At 35.7% G+C, this 18,510-nt stretch overlaps 1 protein-coding gene across 3 annotated transcripts in view; it reads left to right on the forward strand.

The window, feature by feature from the left end:
- The window catches only part of LOC150085851 (PRKR-interacting protein 1 homolog), a 182,924-nt gene that overhangs the window by 73,487 nt on the left and 90,927 nt on the right, over positions 1 to 18,510 (forward strand). For all 3 annotated transcript variants that reach the window (XM_090373529.1, XM_090373530.1, XM_090373528.1), the window contains exon 5: positions 12,854 to 12,906. In XM_090373529.1, the coding sequence (XP_090229655.1) occupies positions 12,854 to 12,906 (53 nt within the window). The remainder of the gene's footprint in view (positions 1 to 12,853; positions 12,907 to 18,510) is intronic.

Below are 18,510 nucleotides of genomic sequence, written 5' to 3' on the forward strand. Positions count from 1 at the left end.
TGATAGCAATTCCAAATGATGGTAAAGTGGTATATGTTAGCTAACATAACATATGTTAGCTAATTATGTTAGCTGGAAGTAACCATCTGACTGAGGATAAACTGTCAATGTGAACGGATGCACTTGGTCAGTAACGATGTTTAGGTACGATGTGGCATTCAGATGTGAATCTATGGGTATCAATGGACCCAACGTGTGCCAAGAAAACATTCCCCACCACCTTGCACAGTAATCGTCAGACATGATGGGTCCACGGATTCATGTTGTTTTCACCAAATTCTTAGCCTTCCATCAACATGATGCACCAGGAACTTCAACTTGTCAGACCAAGCAACTGTTTTCCAATCCTCGATAGTCCATAAGAAAACCACCGGATGGTTTACTTGTGGCCACGCAACTCCACAAGGGTGGACTGTTCGCACGATGGCCAGTACGCTGTGTCCCTTTAACACCTGCCCCATTGGAGACACCGTTTACAGTGGTGCATCGAACACAAGGACTGGAATGGGGTAAGGTACTCTTTACTGATGAGAGTTGATTTAGTCTCAGCAGCGATTCTGGACGTCAGCTAATCTGGCAAGGGGTTGACACACAGTATCACCCCACAAACATCACTGAAAGGGATCAATATGTCAGTTGAGGTGTTCTCATCTGGGGATGCGTTATCTTGGATGGACATGCAAAACTCCAGATACTGGATGGTGGTACTGTAACTGGTGCATGCTATTGTACTGGGGTAATCCTTCCCCATGTGCGTCTGTTCCTAGGTGCCATTTACCCTGAATTCGCGTTTATGGATGATAACGCCACAACCCATCACACCGCAGCTGTTGATATGCTTTTGGAAAGTGAGGATATTGTTTGTATGGACTGGCCTGCCCATTCCCTCGTTCTAAATCCCATTGAATACATAAGGGACGCTCTGGGGAGATGCCTAGCAGCACGTCCACACCCACCAGAAAATGTTCACCAGTTGAAGATGGTGCTGACGGAGTAATGGACGATGTTACCGCAAGAACATATCAACAACATTGTTCTAAGTATAGACAGGTGGTGCAAAGCCTGTATTGACATTAGGGGTGGCCATATCTCCTACTGAGGACCAGCTCTTCCCTTTGTTCCATCTTTGGCATCTGTATCATTCTGCCTGTGCTATGTTGCCATTTTTGAATAAAGTCCCTCTGTATTGTTTTGTTTCTGTTGTCATGTCGGTGTTGTTTCCTTCATCATTTCTGTACCTCACAAAGTTCCTTTAGTATGCTTTTCCCATATCCAGGCCACTCCTATGAGAAGCTACAGGTCCTTAAGTTTTGCACACCAGTGTACTACCATTAATAAAAAGAAGAAAAATCAGCCTTTCAAATTATTCCAGATAACTGGCATTCTATCATATATATATATAATAGCATAAACTGAACAGTGAATGAACTGTGTATGTAACAAACACAATTAAAAATTACAGAATAATAATTAAAAATCAAACAAAATTGACTTGTTAACAATAGATATCATACGAACTGATGAGACTAGTGACAGGAAAGAAAATGCACGGGGTACATATTAACCACATAAAGGCTAGACAAACTAAGGCAGATTATGAGATCTCTGACAAAGAATGCAAAGAAAGTAGTAAAGACTTTTTTATTTATGTAAACAGTAGAAGAAAGGGGTTGAACCACAGTAACAATATATATGAATGGATTAACTGTTGATGATTCTGACAAACTGAATGGGTATTTTGCATCTGCATTCACACACACACACACACATGACATATTTTTTATGGATGGCGATGCCAGAAGTGAGTCAAATTCTGGAGGGGAGCTGAATAATTTTGTGATAATCGAGATGAAGGTGAAATTGTTGAAGCTTAACGAAAAAAGGCACCTGGAGTGGATGGGATCTATCCAGTTATGTTAAAGGAGGCAGCAAAAGCATAACTGTGGTTAAGCACACCTTTAACCACAATTATGAGCACATCCCTAGCTTGGGGGGGGGGAGGTCCCTATGGACTGGAGATGTGGAAATGTATTCCCATTTGTAAAATGGGGATACATTTCCACATTACATTTGATCCCCATTTGTAAAAATGGGGATCAAAGAGAGACATGAGTAATTTAAAGACATTTTGGCTTGATTTCTGTTCCAGGGAAAATAATGGAGTCACTGGTTAAAGAAGTAATGCGGAATAATCTAGACAGGAATCTCATATTGCAGTCAGAGTATGATTTGTTAAGGGGTGATCTTGTCTCACCAATCTGATTGGATGTTATGACTCAGTAACAAAGAAATGGAGCCAAAAAATAATTTTGACACCATATAGTTAGATTTCAGGAAAGCTTTTAATTGTCAGCCATTAATAAAATTCTCTGAGCATTTCAGACAGGCTGCTAGAACAACTCGTGCGGTTTTGTCAATGATATAGAGGAATTTTGTTGTGGATCTGTTGAAACATATTATGAGAAGAGCAACACGATTGCTGGGGCGAACAAAAAAGGTTCTTGGTAGGAAAGACTTCAAAAAGGTTTTGCAAATTGCAGCCTATGGAGACTAGGCACCTGCGAGATCTGATTGATGTGTTTAAGGCCTTGAATGGATTGAGTAGGCTCCCTGCTGATAGCATTCTTTCTCTTGCTCAGACTACACACAAGGGAGCATAAATTCAAATTGAGGAAGGATGGTTGCAGAATAGATGTTCAGAAGTTTGCCTTAAGCCAGCAGGTAGTTGATTATTTGAACAAACTCCCATCTGTTGTTGTTGTGAAAGTGGATAGTCTGAATAAATTCACGGAAGAACTAGACAAACTATTGGCAGGGATGGACAGGCAATATGGGAAGTGTTTTTTTTTTTTTTTTTTTTTGCCGATGCTGTATAAGCTTGCTTTATACAAGATCATTTACCACTACTAATACATAATGGATGTGCAATGCAGATCCATCTGCAATTGCCAACACTAAAGTATCTGAAACATACTCTCCAGAGTTTCTGGCTCTTAAAAAAAAATGTGAAGGCAGTTTTCTTTCAATGCTTTTGAGGACTATAACCTGTCTTTTACAGAACAGCATCTTTAAAGCAGCACTTCATCTCACAGATGAATGCCTGCAAATCAGATTATATCTATTATGGGGTGATTACACATCTTTCGTCAGAATCTGGATCTCCTGCTCTGTGTCTACAATAGATCTATATTAAAGGGCAGTTTCTGGATTCATGGCATAAGACAATTAATTGTACTTTGCTTTTTTCTAAACTACGAAAGGAGCTAAATACCAAACAACTATGACCCAGCCTATTGCTCTTACTAGCTGTACGATTCTGGGAAAAATGGTCACTGATTGCCTCATGGTATTTGGAGGCTAATGACCTGGAAAGGTCATTAGCCTCAAAATAGTGAAATCAAATAGTACATTTTCAAAAACAGCTTTTAGGAGTTTCGGCTGTGTGGACAGAGTAGATAAAGAGTGTGAGTTGCTGAAATATTGTGTAGGGGTCTCATTGATCCCAGGTGATGTGCAAGATAATAGAAAGGTTGGCAGGATAGTTAATGAGACAAATTAGGGTATTCTGTCACAAGAGCTAGAAAAAATTAAGCACATGGGTCGAGAAGTAATAATCATATTTATCATTAACAAATGAAAGGTTGGTACTGTATGTGGGTAGTATTAAATCAAAAATAACATACCATGTAATAAACACTAATAGTAATGATGTTTACGATATATAGTGCAAGGAAGCCACAAGGCAAAAAAAAAAAAAAAAACAACCCAAGTAGATAAGAAAATGCAAATTATATGCTTCCCTCCTAACGCATGTAACTATCCAGTTGACCTTTGAATTTATTCAAACTGTCAGCCTACTACCTGCGAAGGAAACTTGTTCACGTAATTATTAACAGTCTGCTGGCTAAAAGAAAACTTTCTACAAACTAATCTTAACCTCAAGCCGTGTAATTTGAATTTATGACCCCTAGTTCTGGAATTGTTTAGAACAGTTAGGATTCCACCTTCATTCATTTTGCTAAACCTTCTCAGAGCCTTATAAACCTCAATCAGGTCACCTCTGAGGTGCCTTAATAGGATCTTTTCTCATACACTTGTCCGTCTGCCCATTTCACCATTCAAGTTACCCAAATTTGAACCCTTTCAAGAATGTCTTTTTTCAGGTGAGGTCTCCATACTTAAACACAGTATTCCAAATGTGGTCTTACAATTGCCTTATACAGTGGGATTATGACTTCCCTATCTCTACAGGATAATGTTCGATAAATCATCGAAAGGACGCCATGGGCTTTCTTGGGCTGCCTGTTTATACTGTTCAGAAAACTTCATATCAGCTAAGTCATCCTGAGGAGTGCTGCTTGGCATTTGATCATTAACAACTCTGCCAATCTTTATATCATCCGCAAATTTTGACCTCATGCCTTCTATTCCTTTCTCAGAAAATGAGAAAAAGCAGTGGTCCAAGAACTGATCCTTGAGGGATCCCACTCCCAACATTACACCGATCTGAAGAATATCCATTAATTACAATCCTCTGCTTTCTGCACTGCAGCCACCTAGCAATCCAGCTTAGAATCTTACCAGTAATTCCAACCTGTCAAGCTTATATAGTAAACTCTCATGAGGGACAGAGTTAAATGCTTTGCTAATAACCAAATAAACTATGTCAAAATTGTTCCCTAAATCCAGCTCATGATTAATTGTGTCAAAATAGCCTACTAAGTTAGTTAAACACGATTTTCCTTTAAGGAAAATCGTGTTTAACTAACTTATCTATCTAAATATCCCTAGATTGCACTCTTAATCACTGCCTCTAAGATTTTTCCCACCATTGAGTCAGACTAACTCTTAGAAGTTGGCAAATACGCTCACTGCTTTTATGTATTGGCGATATGCTGGCACTTATCCAATCCTCATGGGTAGCCCGCACCAGGTGGAAAAGATCTCAGTTCGAGTCTCGTTGATGACGAGCAATTTTTATTATGGACCTTTTTCACAGTCTGGCTCAGTTAGTCGGTCTTGGGCAAGAGTTGCATGCTTTTTCTCCCAGATACTCAGGTTTTTCGTTCACACAAAATTTAAAGACAGTATACACGGAGCAATATGGCCGTAATCCCAGATGCTCCTAAAACCCTGTAACAACAACTCCAATCCAAAGGAATCTTTCCTGACTCCAAATTATACCCTCATAATTTACCTCAATGGTTCAATAGACTTCCTCGCACTCTTCCTCAAAACTACAGGTTATATGCCATCAACTCCAGGATCCTTACTTGCCTTTATGCTCATTAGTTTTTCTAATAAACAGTTGTCTGCAATTATGACATCACTAATTTTATATTGCTCAGCCTTTTCTTGGCTCGAAGGGTGTTTTGTCAGTAAAGACCGATGCAAAGTACCTATCAAATTCTCTGCAACATCAGCTGAGTTATCTAAGACTTTCCCACACCCAGTACACAAGGGTCTGATATGATTAACTTTCTTCTGCATTGTGTTCACATATGAAAAATTCCTTGCCGCCATTCTTTGCTCTCCTAGCCATACTTTCTCATATGCAGCCTTTGCCTCCCTGGCCTTATTTATGATACTATTACAGATCAACTTGTATCTGTGGTAGGCTTCAGTATTTTTCATTGCTCTGTAACTGTGCCATGCTATTTTTTTCTGCTCTATTTGACAAGCCAGCTCTGCAGTCATTTCGGTATCCTCCTGCAATATTTTCTTAAAGGTATGTATGCGTTCACAGCTTTTATGAATTTTGCTTTAAAAGTATTCCATAATTCAAATGTAGTCACCATCCCTCAACAATCTGCCAAATTCACTGATACCATATAGCTCCTTAAACTAGCAAAGTCCCCTCTTCTGAAGTTGAAACACATGCCTTTGCCTTTAACTACTTCAACATCTTTCTTCATCTTTCAACTAAAGATTGCACGATCACTTCCTGACAATGGTTCCTGTATTTTGAGCCCTGTGATGTCATATTATTCTTTAGTAATGATGTGGTCAAGAATATTCTTGTCCCTACTACTTTCTCTAACGTGCTGGTACAAATAATAATCATCTGGTTTACTTAAAAGTTTTTCCCCATTGTGAGTTTCCCTCCACTTATTCCAATCAACTCTGGAAATGATTGGGCAAGATTGAAGTCGCCTATAATAAGACATTTGTGCTTATTTGCCCATTCCATCTGCATGTAAAGACTCTCGTCATATTCTTCACAGTGTTCTGGTTTGTAGATTACTCCCACTCTCATTGTTCCTTTGCTTACAACTAATTCAATAATAGATTCTATGCTGGCAGATGTAACTTCAGACTCAGCAAAAGCCATTTTTGTACTCAGGCTGCTTTTTATATGAAGCATGACCCCTCCACCCTTTCTATCTTCCCTATATTTCCTAAATATATTATACATACTGTAGTGTAAGCTTCATCATCAATTTCTGGGTGGCACCATGTTTCTATTAGTCCTGTTATATCAGCATTAGTTGTCATAACCAGGAGTTCAAATTCAGCCATTTTATTGACAACACTCTTGACATTACTGTAGACTTCAGACTAGTGGAGAATGAAAAGACTTCAGGGTAATTATGGTCAGACATGAAGTTCTCTGAGCAGTGCAGATGGGCTACCAGAATAGCCGTACAAATTGGCTCCTGGAATTTTATCAAGTGATATACAGGAATTTTGTTTGTTGCATAAGGCAATGGTTTGGTTACATCTCGAGTACTGGATACAGGTCTAGAAGTCTCCTTTTAAGGAGGGATGTTGATCTGTTGGAACAAGTACAGTTAGTCCTCGTATCGTGTTTACACTACACGAATTCGATCATACATGATTTATAAATAGGGGAACGATATCTTATATAACACGAACCGAATTCGCTTATGCACGATTCGCCTTTGTGTTTACAAAAAATGGCAGTCGAACGCAGAATCACCCCAACTGAACGCAACACGATAGGAATGAAGAGAAGATTCTGAAAATGTATTTGTTTTTTATATCAGTGAAGGGGAAACACATTTCACCATAATAACGTAAAAACCAACACAATTCCAGCTATCGGTATAATCGCAAATGCAATTAGATCGAGTTACTACCAGTTTATAACAGATTCCACTAACAGAAACACAACTGGAAATTGTTTTTGTTTTATGGTAGTAACCCCTAGAAATGTGCTTTAGTAAAATGTGAGGTGTTAATCTCTGCCTTTACGGTGTTGTTTATTCAGTTGCTACATGCGCGCAGCTTTGTTTATGTGTATCAAGTGTGCCTCCTCGTTTTGTAATTGTGCTTTATTCCCTAAAAATGAGAAAATACTTAATTAAAAGGTGTGAAAATGAAGCGTCCTGGTGAAGACACTGCAGATTCAGAGAGAAAAAGAGAAGCAATACTGTATCGATAAACAGAGGCGGACTGGGTCAAAAATTCTTACCCCGGAAAATTTATAGTGGCTTCATACTATGGTTTATGGCCAAAATCACACCGGCCCACCGGGGTTTCCCCGGTAAGGCTTATGGCCAGTCCGCCTCTGTTGATAGAGAAAAAATATGAAATTGTGAAACGCTTTGAGCGAAATGAAAGACCGTGTGATATTGCACATGCTACAGGCCTAAATGAGGCAACGCCGATAATTACAAAGAATGCAGAGAAAATAAAAACAACTTTCATAGCAGGAACAACACAAAGTGTAATTAAAATCCATTAGATTAAGACACAAAGAATTGGAAGAGATGGAATGGCTGTCATCCGTTTGGATAGAAAATCAAACAAAAAACAAGTTTGCTTACGATAGAAGCAAAAGCATTAGCAATATTTTATTACGTAATAGTCGTAATAAAATATGTAAGTATTTTATTACGATTATTTATTGTATTTAGTAATGTTTTGGTTACAAATGTGTGTTCAATCTTGGGTGGTTGGCACCTAACCCTATTTTTCCCATAGGGCCTGTTGTTTATATTGCACGATTTTGCATTGCACGAGGGTTTCTAGGAACGCAACTATCGTGCTATACGAGGACTGACTGTACAGGAAAAGGGCAATGAGATTAGTGAGGATAACAAAATGGTACTCTTATGAAGAAAGGCTTTAATTTCTGAAAATTGCAGCTTCTTGCAACTAGGCACCTATGAGGAGTTCTGGTTGAGGCGTTTAAGGCTTTGAATTGATTGAGTATGCTGAATGCAGACAACACACGAGGGAGAGTGGCTGCAGGTTAGTTATGGGAAATTTGTCTTTAGTTAGTGTGTGGTTGATTGTTGCAACAAATTTCCATCTGGTGATATATATATATATATATACACAGTTGTGCCCCCGTATCCACTGATTCAGTTACCCACAGTTAACCAAGGGAAAAAAAACAAAAAAACTTAACACGTACTACTCACATGTCCAATACCGAGTTTCCCTTTATTTTTTACAATGTTTTTATGGTATGGTTTGGTCACCAACATTGTAATGGTTCTTTAGAGATTTAATGGATTAACCGTTTAGAAACTTTTGAATAATTCAAGTTTTTGTTTAATTTGAAAGCACAACTATTGTGTTTGTTCATCATTTTCGCAATTTCTAAACAAAAAAAAAAAAAAAAATTACTATAAAAAAAAAAATTCCGACATCCCTAACATAAATAACAAAACACAGTTTGTCCTTTTGCAGTGCGATAGAACACAACAATCGACGCAACGCACTAAATCAAATAAACATTTGGTCTCTTTTTTTCCTTCATTTTTTTTTTTTTTTTTTTTTTTTTTGAGCAGTAGGTGTGTAGGGGGGGAGTTGCAAGATAATCAGTACACAAATCTCCCAATGATGACTTATAATGGCACTTCGTGTCACTTATTTACGACTTGCAAAATATCTGTTTATACCTATTCTAGTTATTACTTGAATTTTATAATTTCTGGTTGATTGTTTTTTTTTTTTTATTTTTTTATTTGGATTCTTGAAGTGTCCCGGTTAATCCAATCCCGGTAAATCGAGAGTCTGCTGTACTTTATTATTACCATTATTTAATGTTGGTAATGTATTACTGTGTATTTCATTTATCAATTAAACTTTATTATGCGTATGTACGTACAAGAAAATCACATTATATATGGATTCAGCAGGTGTTCACTTATATCCACAGTTTCAGCCATCCACGGTAGGTCTTGGAATGTATCCCCCTCAGATACGGGAGGTCTTACTGTAGTTTGAATAAATTTAAGGCATAACTAAAATTATTAGAGGGTTCGAATAGATGATGTGGGAAGGGTGGGTTTTTATTTATTTATTTTTTTTTTTTCATGATTCTGTATGAGCTTGCTGTCTTGCATTATTTTTCTCTACTAATACTATAGTCCCATATTTTAAAAGCACCGTACTGTAAATTACCTTGGTATTGTACAACTGCAAATAAAACTCACTGCTCCAGTGGAGGGGTAATATTGCTGTTTTATTTAAAGTATGTCCGTCACTATCCAAACCCAGTTTTTAATTTGTTGGTGGGGGGAACTCAATCTCAAGAAAAAGCCTCTGATAAAGGTCTTTTTTTTTTTTAATTTAGACGTCTACTCATCAGACTTGGGTTTCTGTTCTTTTCTGGGAGGTAAGTAGTCATGGCAAAGATCTAAACAACCCAGTGACAGGAAATATCCACAGTATGTGAGATGCAAGAAAATTCATCTTGCACATTATGGGATAAAATGAAGTTCAGTGGGTATATGGTTAAAGCCTTTTGCTACAAGAGCTATATACAGTAAACCCCCGCTATTCGCGGTATCTGTTTTCGCGTATTCGGGATCGCCGATTTAATATAAAATGAAACCTAAAAAAATGTGAATTTTAAAGCGCCGTGAATATTTTCCGCCATAAAAAAACATGGGCGTGGCTAAAATTATTTTTCCCGGTCAAAACAGCGCTCAGTGGGTTGGGGGGAGAGGAGTGACAAAGTCGCGAGCGTGGATGTTTCTCGCTAATCCTTGTTCGGTATGTGTTATGCGCTTGTCATGGAAGGTTTCGTCGTTTGCTTTTAATTTATACGCTTATAAATTTAATAAATTTATCAATTTATAAATTGATATGCTTACAAAAGTGATAAATCTACCGTTTTGCAGTGTAAAACAGACTTTTTCGAGTGGTTTAACGAAAGAAAGTGACTTTATTGTGGACAAGTTCTTTCTAACCCGTACAAAAATATGGCTACGAATAACAAGTGAAATGTGAAAAGATCAAAGAAGGTGATGACATTAGTGAATAAAACTGAATTATTAGACAAAATTTCTAATGGTGAAAGTGTCTTCTCAGTGGCAAAACATTATAAAATCAATGAGTCAACGGTACGATCAATCAAAAAATCGGAAGAAAAAATCCGCCATAGTGTCCGTGAAAACGCCCTAATTGCTTCAAAAATTTGCTCTGTAACTCGTGGTATTAAATTAGAAAAAATGGAAAAGGCTTTAAATCTGTGGATAGAAGACCGAACTCAAATTAAAATTCCCTTAAGTTCACTCATCATTCGTGAAAAGGCAAAACTACTTTATCAACACTTTAGTGAAACTGGTAAAAGCACTGGCGGAATAAGTTTTTTAGTTAGCCAAGGCGCTGGTTTGAAAGATTTGTTTGAAATTTCTAATAAATATTACATTTAATATTAAATTGTTTCTTATTTTCATTTCGATGCCTTATGCTTACATTTCACTATGTACTGTCTATGTACATAGTCATATTATGAAGGTACATATTAATACATATACATACATAGACAAAATTTTAGACTAGTTTTTCTTATATATTTCATACTTTGGAACGGAACCCCTTTATTACTATGGGAGCCATAACTCAGTATTCGCGTTTTCGGTATTCGCGGCATTTCACTCCATATTACACTACTGCAAAAAAAAAAAACACGCTGCTCCCTCCAGTGGAGAATTATATTGCTATTTTATTTAGAATATTGCAATACCAGGGTAGCTTGTGGCAGTGTCTCCACAGTATAAGATCGATGCAGTAACTAGTACAGTTTTCCCAACACTTTATCGAGAATGAGGCTATGCCCTCCATGTGTAATAACATTATATAGCTCTTATAGCATAAGGCTTTAGTCATAAACCCATTTTAACTCATTATTTACTGTACCTCCTGATTTGGACTTGGTTTGTTGGTGGTAGTGCCTGAAACCATGAAGTTCATGATCGACTTGGAAGTTTTGGACAGTTATGTGCTACTACAGTGTGGCAGTACTATGAAACAGGCTCTGTCATTGTCATCACAACACCACCATACAGCCAGGGTCATACAGAATGGTTTCTAGACAGTGACATCAAAGAGTTGGGCTTTGCTGACTGGCTCAGATTCAGCAGCGGGCTGGAATATGGGATGGTCTAATAATTGATCCTTATTTCTTTGACAAGCATTACTGCCGAAATGTACTTGCATAGGTTACAGAATTACTCGATGGATTTTCTGGATGATATTCCTTTACAACAAGGGATCAGAATGTTCTTCCAACAAGAGGGAATAAAGTGATTAAATGAATAAGTACTATATCATTAGTAAGCATTACACTAGCCAACACGATTTTTACCTCCAAGAACTTAAATGCTGTTTTTAACCAATTTTTATGCTTAGATTTCAAAAATCACCATGATAGCTTCACAATCACGCCACAGTTATTAAATATAGAGGGGGTTATGTTTTACCAAAATATGCCAATTTTGCATAATCTAGTCAGTAATGTATGACATACTGATTTATTTTAACAGATATAAGCTAATTCCCTTCCATTTTGCTAATTTTAGCAAAATGGAAAGTTATGTGGTGGCCTCGGTTTTCTTGTGATAAACATAATCAGACTTTTACCTATGGTTCTTAGGTTCAAATTCTGATGCAATAATTTAGAATTTGAAGAGAGTACACTTAGCATTTTTGGTGAGGATTTTTGTAGGCTGTGTTGAGGTTTTCCAAGTATTAATGTAAATCTATCCTCCAAACATAAGTTTAAGAGCAGTTTTGCTTCGTAATGGCAACGAATTTCCATCCGTTCCTCAGTTGGACTAAAGTATCTAAAATATACCGCATCATGCAACCACCCATTTAACCACCTTTGCACCCGATCCAGAACTAAATCTGAAAGTCACCTCGTCTTTTAACTTCATCCTGCAAGAAACCATAGTCTTTTAAGTTTTTAACAAAAAGATCATCAAGTATTTCCTCCTTGATGCAATATTCACGAGGGACACCATATATTAACACTGTTGGATCAGATAACCGAGGTTTCTCCATTGTAAGACCTATTTCTTTCAAAGCAGAAGCAGAATAGATCCTATTAGCATCGACCGAATTTGTGGTCTCCAAGGATCCTCCTATTCCTAAGGAGACGGATACCTTTTACTTTCATCTCCTTGTGGTCATGCTTAATGACTTGAGTCACCTTCTGCTTTATATCCTTACTCGAACTCAAGGAAGAGTCCTCAGTAGGCCTAAAACTAATCAGATACTGAGGATCAGGCACACCTCTAGAAACTGATAAGGATCTATCCAGACTTGCACTGTCAGTCCTCTGTTTGGATCTTGGTTTATTCTGGATGACAACAGGATCAACCAACTTGAGATCCTGCTACACTACCTCTGCATATGACTTCTTATGAAGTTCAGTCTGGAAATCTAACATTTCTTTGTTTAATTTATCAATTAAACTTTATTATACGTATGTTCAAGAAAATCGCATTATATATGGGGTCAGCGGGTGTTCGCTTATATCCTCAGTTTCAGCCATCCATGGTAGGTCTTGGAACATATCCCCTGCAGATACGGGGGTCTTACTGTAGTTGTAAATTATGTTTGAGTAAGTTTTTGTTATATTTTTCAGATTAAGAAGAAAAGAGCAGAAAAAGTTGAAGCAGCAGATGTCAGCTTCCGAAGGTATTTAATTTTTTTTTTTGGACAGTTCAGTGGTACTCAATAAACGTTTGCTTTAGTAGTATGTATATTTTGGGCAGCAAATTCATGTAATAATAGTTTGAAGAAACTAGTGCTGAAAATCATAATTAAAAAGTGTGGTTGTAGACACGAGTTGAGAGATGGAAGATGGAGTAGTGGATATGATGCTTGCTTCAGGTGTGCAATCCTTTTTTTTTTTTTTTTTTTTGCTTAATGAATATTTTGGAATGCTGAACATTTGTTCCAGTGGTTTTCAACCGGGGTGCCGTGTAATTTCGGTTTAAATTACTTAAAGATATTATTATTATTTTTTGAAATTTATACATTTATTTCATTATAAAAAGGTGTATGGTATCCATTGTACCATATCTCTTTAATTTTGTGATCTTTAATTGATCTTTATTTAGTACCTCTATATAAAGAATAAAATTATTATATAGGTATATATTAAAAGGTTGAAAACCACTGTGTTAAGTATTTCTTTGGGTCTAGGGTTGCCATGAAAAAATTACTGGGACACTAAGGGTGCCGTGAACTGAGAAAGTTTAGGAACCTCTGATTTATTCATTCAATGCCCAAGGACATCAAAAAGAAGTGGCAGATTTTCCAAAAATCTGACTCATCTTTTTGATGGCCTTTGCATTGTTAGGCAAACATTAAGCCTACAACTTTTACAGTTCTTACCCCATAAGATAACAAGCAAACTTATAAAGCCAGCTTGACTAAATTATTCATGGTCTTGCAGTCGTCATTTAATTTCAACAGTGACTTTACTCAAAAATCTGTAAAATAGCATTGAATCGTGCACCTGTCTGACTATTCCTTTCTAGTTTAGGCTATTATCATGATTTGCAAACAGCCACAAAACAGGTATTTATTATTATACCTAAGTTTATTCATAATTAAGTTCACAACTGCATTTTACTAAAATAAAATTTTATTTGTTGTGCCATTGAAACTGACCTGTATTACATGTCTTTTTGATGCTAATCCATTATGTATTTGACAAAAATAGTTCGATACTCCTCCCAGAATTTATTTGCTACCACCCTTTTTTGTTCATTATTTTTAATTGGTGGTAAGCATTAAGATGATGGTATGCATCTTCCTTTACTTCAAGTTAAAAAAAAAAACTGTAAATAAGAGTAAGGGAGAGGGAAGATGTGCAGTACTAAGCACAAGCTTAACCAACGGCATCTAAAATCAACTATGCAGTTACTAGTTTTCAAAGAAAAAGAATGCATCTTCTTTCAGTGCTCACTGGCCACCATGTATGAAGCATGTGAAGATATAAAAGTGGTACAGTTTTAATGCATTAATTAATAATTGTACAAAGATCATTGTGTACTGGCAGTAGACTAGATATATTCTTGTTAAACTCAGTAGCTGAGTGGCTACTGAGTTCTTTGCCCAAATAATACAAAGGTGCCATAGAACACATGGAGTGCAAGGAAAAAGACACAATGCTATTGTAAATATAATTGAGAATAGGCTCAGCCACAAAGGATGGGAGGTCCGAAAGGAACTTCATTTCCAGACTGAGGAGGGTCTTAGGAAACTGGACCTCCTCTGTGTTAGGGATGGCTATGACTTGGAGACCTGTCAGACTTAAAACAAGGTATTATAATGAAAACAGTAGTTTAAAAAAACAAGTTTGGAACTTTATCTATATTATCTTCTGTGACAGTGTCATATAAGGGAGTCTGCTGCCCTTTTAACATCTATAGGATTAACTGCATCAGACGTAAAAATAATAGCAATCTGTGAGCTCTTCAGGGCACGTTTAGCTGCTGGGGGTTCATCAGCAGATGACTTATCCAGAATGATGACCCATTCAAGTACAGCTATCGTCGGGTATTTTATTGATTACCATAGACCAATTGTGAAACTATTGGTCTATGGTAATATATATGGGAATGTTGAAAAAAAAAACTTCAAAGGCACAACCCCTTGCTAACAATAGTATGTGCTGAACCAGTACTTATCTTGCATGCCATGACAATTTCTTGAATAGTAACGTGATGGTTGTGATACCAGAAGCCATAGTTATATAGCTTGTGGTATCACAACAGTGTGCTTGCCCCCTGGTCAACGAAAATCCTCAATGCTTTCAATATCTTTCTTAAACTTATTCATTCACCCACTCATAGACTTGCCATTAAGTCATACACAGTTCATACTGAGCCAAGTTCCTGCATTAAATTTCAACAGTTTTATTCTTTCTGCATTCAAAAATCAGATTACAGATTGCATTTCTACCTATGCATTTCTGATGTGACGATATGTTTTCATTGGTTTTTGCATAATATGCTTAGTGTTCGTTTTATAGTTTTCATTTGAATGACCCCCCCCAAATTTGTTATATTAGTGTATTGAGTGAATGAAAACAGTGCCAATATGATGTTCAAAATTTGGCAATACCCACTTTGGAAACCTTGCTCTTTTTGGGTATCAGATCTATTGTATGAGACATGAATATTATATCAGTATGCATTTTCTTTTAAAAATTTGCAAATAGGTGAATTTGTACAATTTTTAGATGTTGGTTCTTTTAAATTTGCTCTATCGTGTCAATTTTTTTTTTTTTTTTTTTTCACAAAACAAAAAATAAAAATTACTGCCTGTAGCAAAATATTTATATTTTGAATATTCATCAGTGTTATTGACAAAGAGTTATATACACAAGCACTGAGTCATCTTTCTAAATCAGTGTTTTATTTAGTCATCAAACATTTCTTTTTTTTAACACAGGGATGACTTTTATCAGAAACATTTATGCTCATCATTTGGAAACCAAATCAAATCCCTTTTCAAACATTAACAGTAGTCTGCCATCATTTCTTCATTTGACTTACCCTGTTATCTTTCTTTCATAGTTTTGATATCTTGGTGAAATCTTTCATCCTGATCTTTGCTCACTGCACCAAGCTGCATTGAAATTCAGCTGGTATGCACTGGTTCTGGTTGTTAAAATGTTTAACAACTCCATACTGGTTGTTAAATAGTATAATAATAACTATGATAAGCAGTAAAATTAATTAATAGTATAAATTCTAATATGCACTCATAATTTTGCACTCGCAACTCAGCTGCAGTATCACTATTTATGTACTGACAGTTGGCAGCACAGCTGCATTGCACATTCTTTAGGGGACTCACCAAGTTATCATTAACGTTGAATTACGTAATTGCTACTGCTTCTAAATAGTTTGGTTTTTACTTTGGTTTCATCATTAGTGCATTTGAAATCTTGTGTAAGTATTATGAGTTAATTTTTGTGTAGTGGTTTGATATATATATAAATTCAAGAATTTATAATAAAATATTAAAAACGAACATCCACAATGAAGAGATAACAAAGTTTGGAAAAGTTTTTTAATGTAAATATAAACATGAATCTTCTGAATCTGCAGGATAAAAAAGAAGAAATCATATTAATAATGAACTGCAGCCTGAAATATCTTTTGGTATTGTGCAAGAATCAGAACAAAATAAAACAAATAATTTGTATTTCTGGAATGAAAAACAACTTGATTATTTTAACAAAAAATACGAGTGGCTTATTATTGCTAGTGATGTTGGGTTCAAATGGTGCCCAAAAGTTGATTCTTTCCATGTTGACAGTGCTAAACGCTTACATATTTCATCCGAATGGCAATCTTGTTCTGTTAAAGCTCATGGTTCAAATAAAGAAATTTTGCAATTATCGATAAGGAAAAAATTAAAAGAACATCGTGAATCAGTTTCACATAGTAAAGCATTTGAAATAATAAAAATTCCAAAAAAAAATATTTTGTCAACGTGTCGATAAAGTTCATGAAAAACATTTAGAAAGTACTATCAGAATTTTTAACACTATCTATTGTATAATTTAAAATAATACACCATTTTCGGTTATGAAATACTTAACAAAACTTCAAAAAAAATAGAATAATATCAATATGAGTAAATCATTGCAATCTAGATTTATGGTCCTGCTTGTTGCAAAACATCTATCAACTGAATTGAGAAAACAACTTTTTGGAAAATGTATAAAACAAGGGAGTAAAATTTAAATCATTATTGACGGTGTTTTAACTATTTATTTAAAATGCAAAATTCATGACTTTGAAGATAGTGTAATGGTTTCTGTTGATCCGTGGAGCCAGAAGGAACAACAGCCAAAATAATTTATCAAATTTTAGTGTGGTGCTTGAAGTAAACGGTTTCAGTGAGAAATATTTACATGTAAACCTTATTGGATTTTGTACAGAAGGTGGCAATGTAATGCTAAGGAGAAAGTCTGGAGTTTCAGCTAAAATTTTAGAAAACTTTCCAGATGTTTTAATTTGGCACACTGTCTAAGTCACCATATTCAATTATCTCTGGATGATGCAATAAAAGATGTAAATCATTTTAAATCTTTTCTCAATAAACTTCATGTTTACTACCATACATCAAATAAATATCATAGGGAATTAAATAATGTATCTGAAGAGCTAGAAATTGGAAGAGTACATATTTGGACCTTGATGGGCAGTCTGTAGTGCTATAGCTGCAAAAGTAGTTTGAAAATCGTATCAAGCCTTGTATTTACTTTAACAGAAACTATGAAATGAAAATAGTTAAACATGTGGAAAGCAAAAAAATTTTTGAAGATTTGTCTTTAATAAATGACATTCTTACAGAGATGTCGATATTTTCTTTAGCTCTAGGAGAAAGAAATGTTTCAGTTATTAAAGCTGACAGATTAATTTGACGAACGATAAAAATGATTGAACGTACAAAACTAAATAAATTACTAGTTAAGATTGTAAGAGCAGTAAAGCTCGATATATCCTACTAGAGTTATTATTAAAAACTATAAAGAGGAAACCTCATACCTTTATGTAGGACCAGAATTCTCTCAACCCTCACGATAGAAGAATTGTCATTATATGATTATACGAATAAATGTCCCATATTTAATATTAAATAAACTCAATTACAAAAACTACATTAAAATTATATAAATAGATATGTACACAATATAATAGCGTAGCTTAATTTAATTTATTAAATTAAGATATGTATTAAAAGATTGTCATGTGTTCAATTTTCATCCCCAACATAACGCATCAAAAAAAGCCAGGGGAAGCCGACAGCCATCAACGCCCCCCCCAAAAAAACTCAACCAATATCGCATGTTAACATGAGAACTGAAACAATTGTCAAATTAATCCTTAAGAAACATGAGATAAATGTACATCGAATTAAAATATCTAAAAACATAAAATTGTCTAAACTTCTTATAAGGGACCAATCTTATTCAGGTAGATTCCGTGTTCACAAGAAGTAGTGTTTTTCGTGAATGATGTCCACCCTTTTGTATACATAAACCTCTCATCCTTGATACAAGATTATTTATACTAACCAATGTGTGAATTACCGTTTACACATGCGCGTAAAAGTCCACAAGTCCGAAATAGTATAAGGCCTATGGACATTAATGGAATTAATTCTCGTTTAACCTAATTTTCAGAGTTTCAGTAATTAATAACTTAATATATTCTTGTTGTGTATTTAAAACTTTCGCTTCATTAAAAAGGAACACATGGCTATCATTGA

Source organism: Mastigoproctus giganteus, chromosome 5 (genome assembly GCF_048544385.1).
Source record: "Mastigoproctus giganteus isolate SK-2022 chromosome 5, ASM4854438v1, whole genome shotgun sequence".
Lineage (NCBI taxonomy): Eukaryota > Metazoa > Arthropoda > Arachnida > Uropygi > Thelyphonidae > Mastigoproctus > Mastigoproctus giganteus.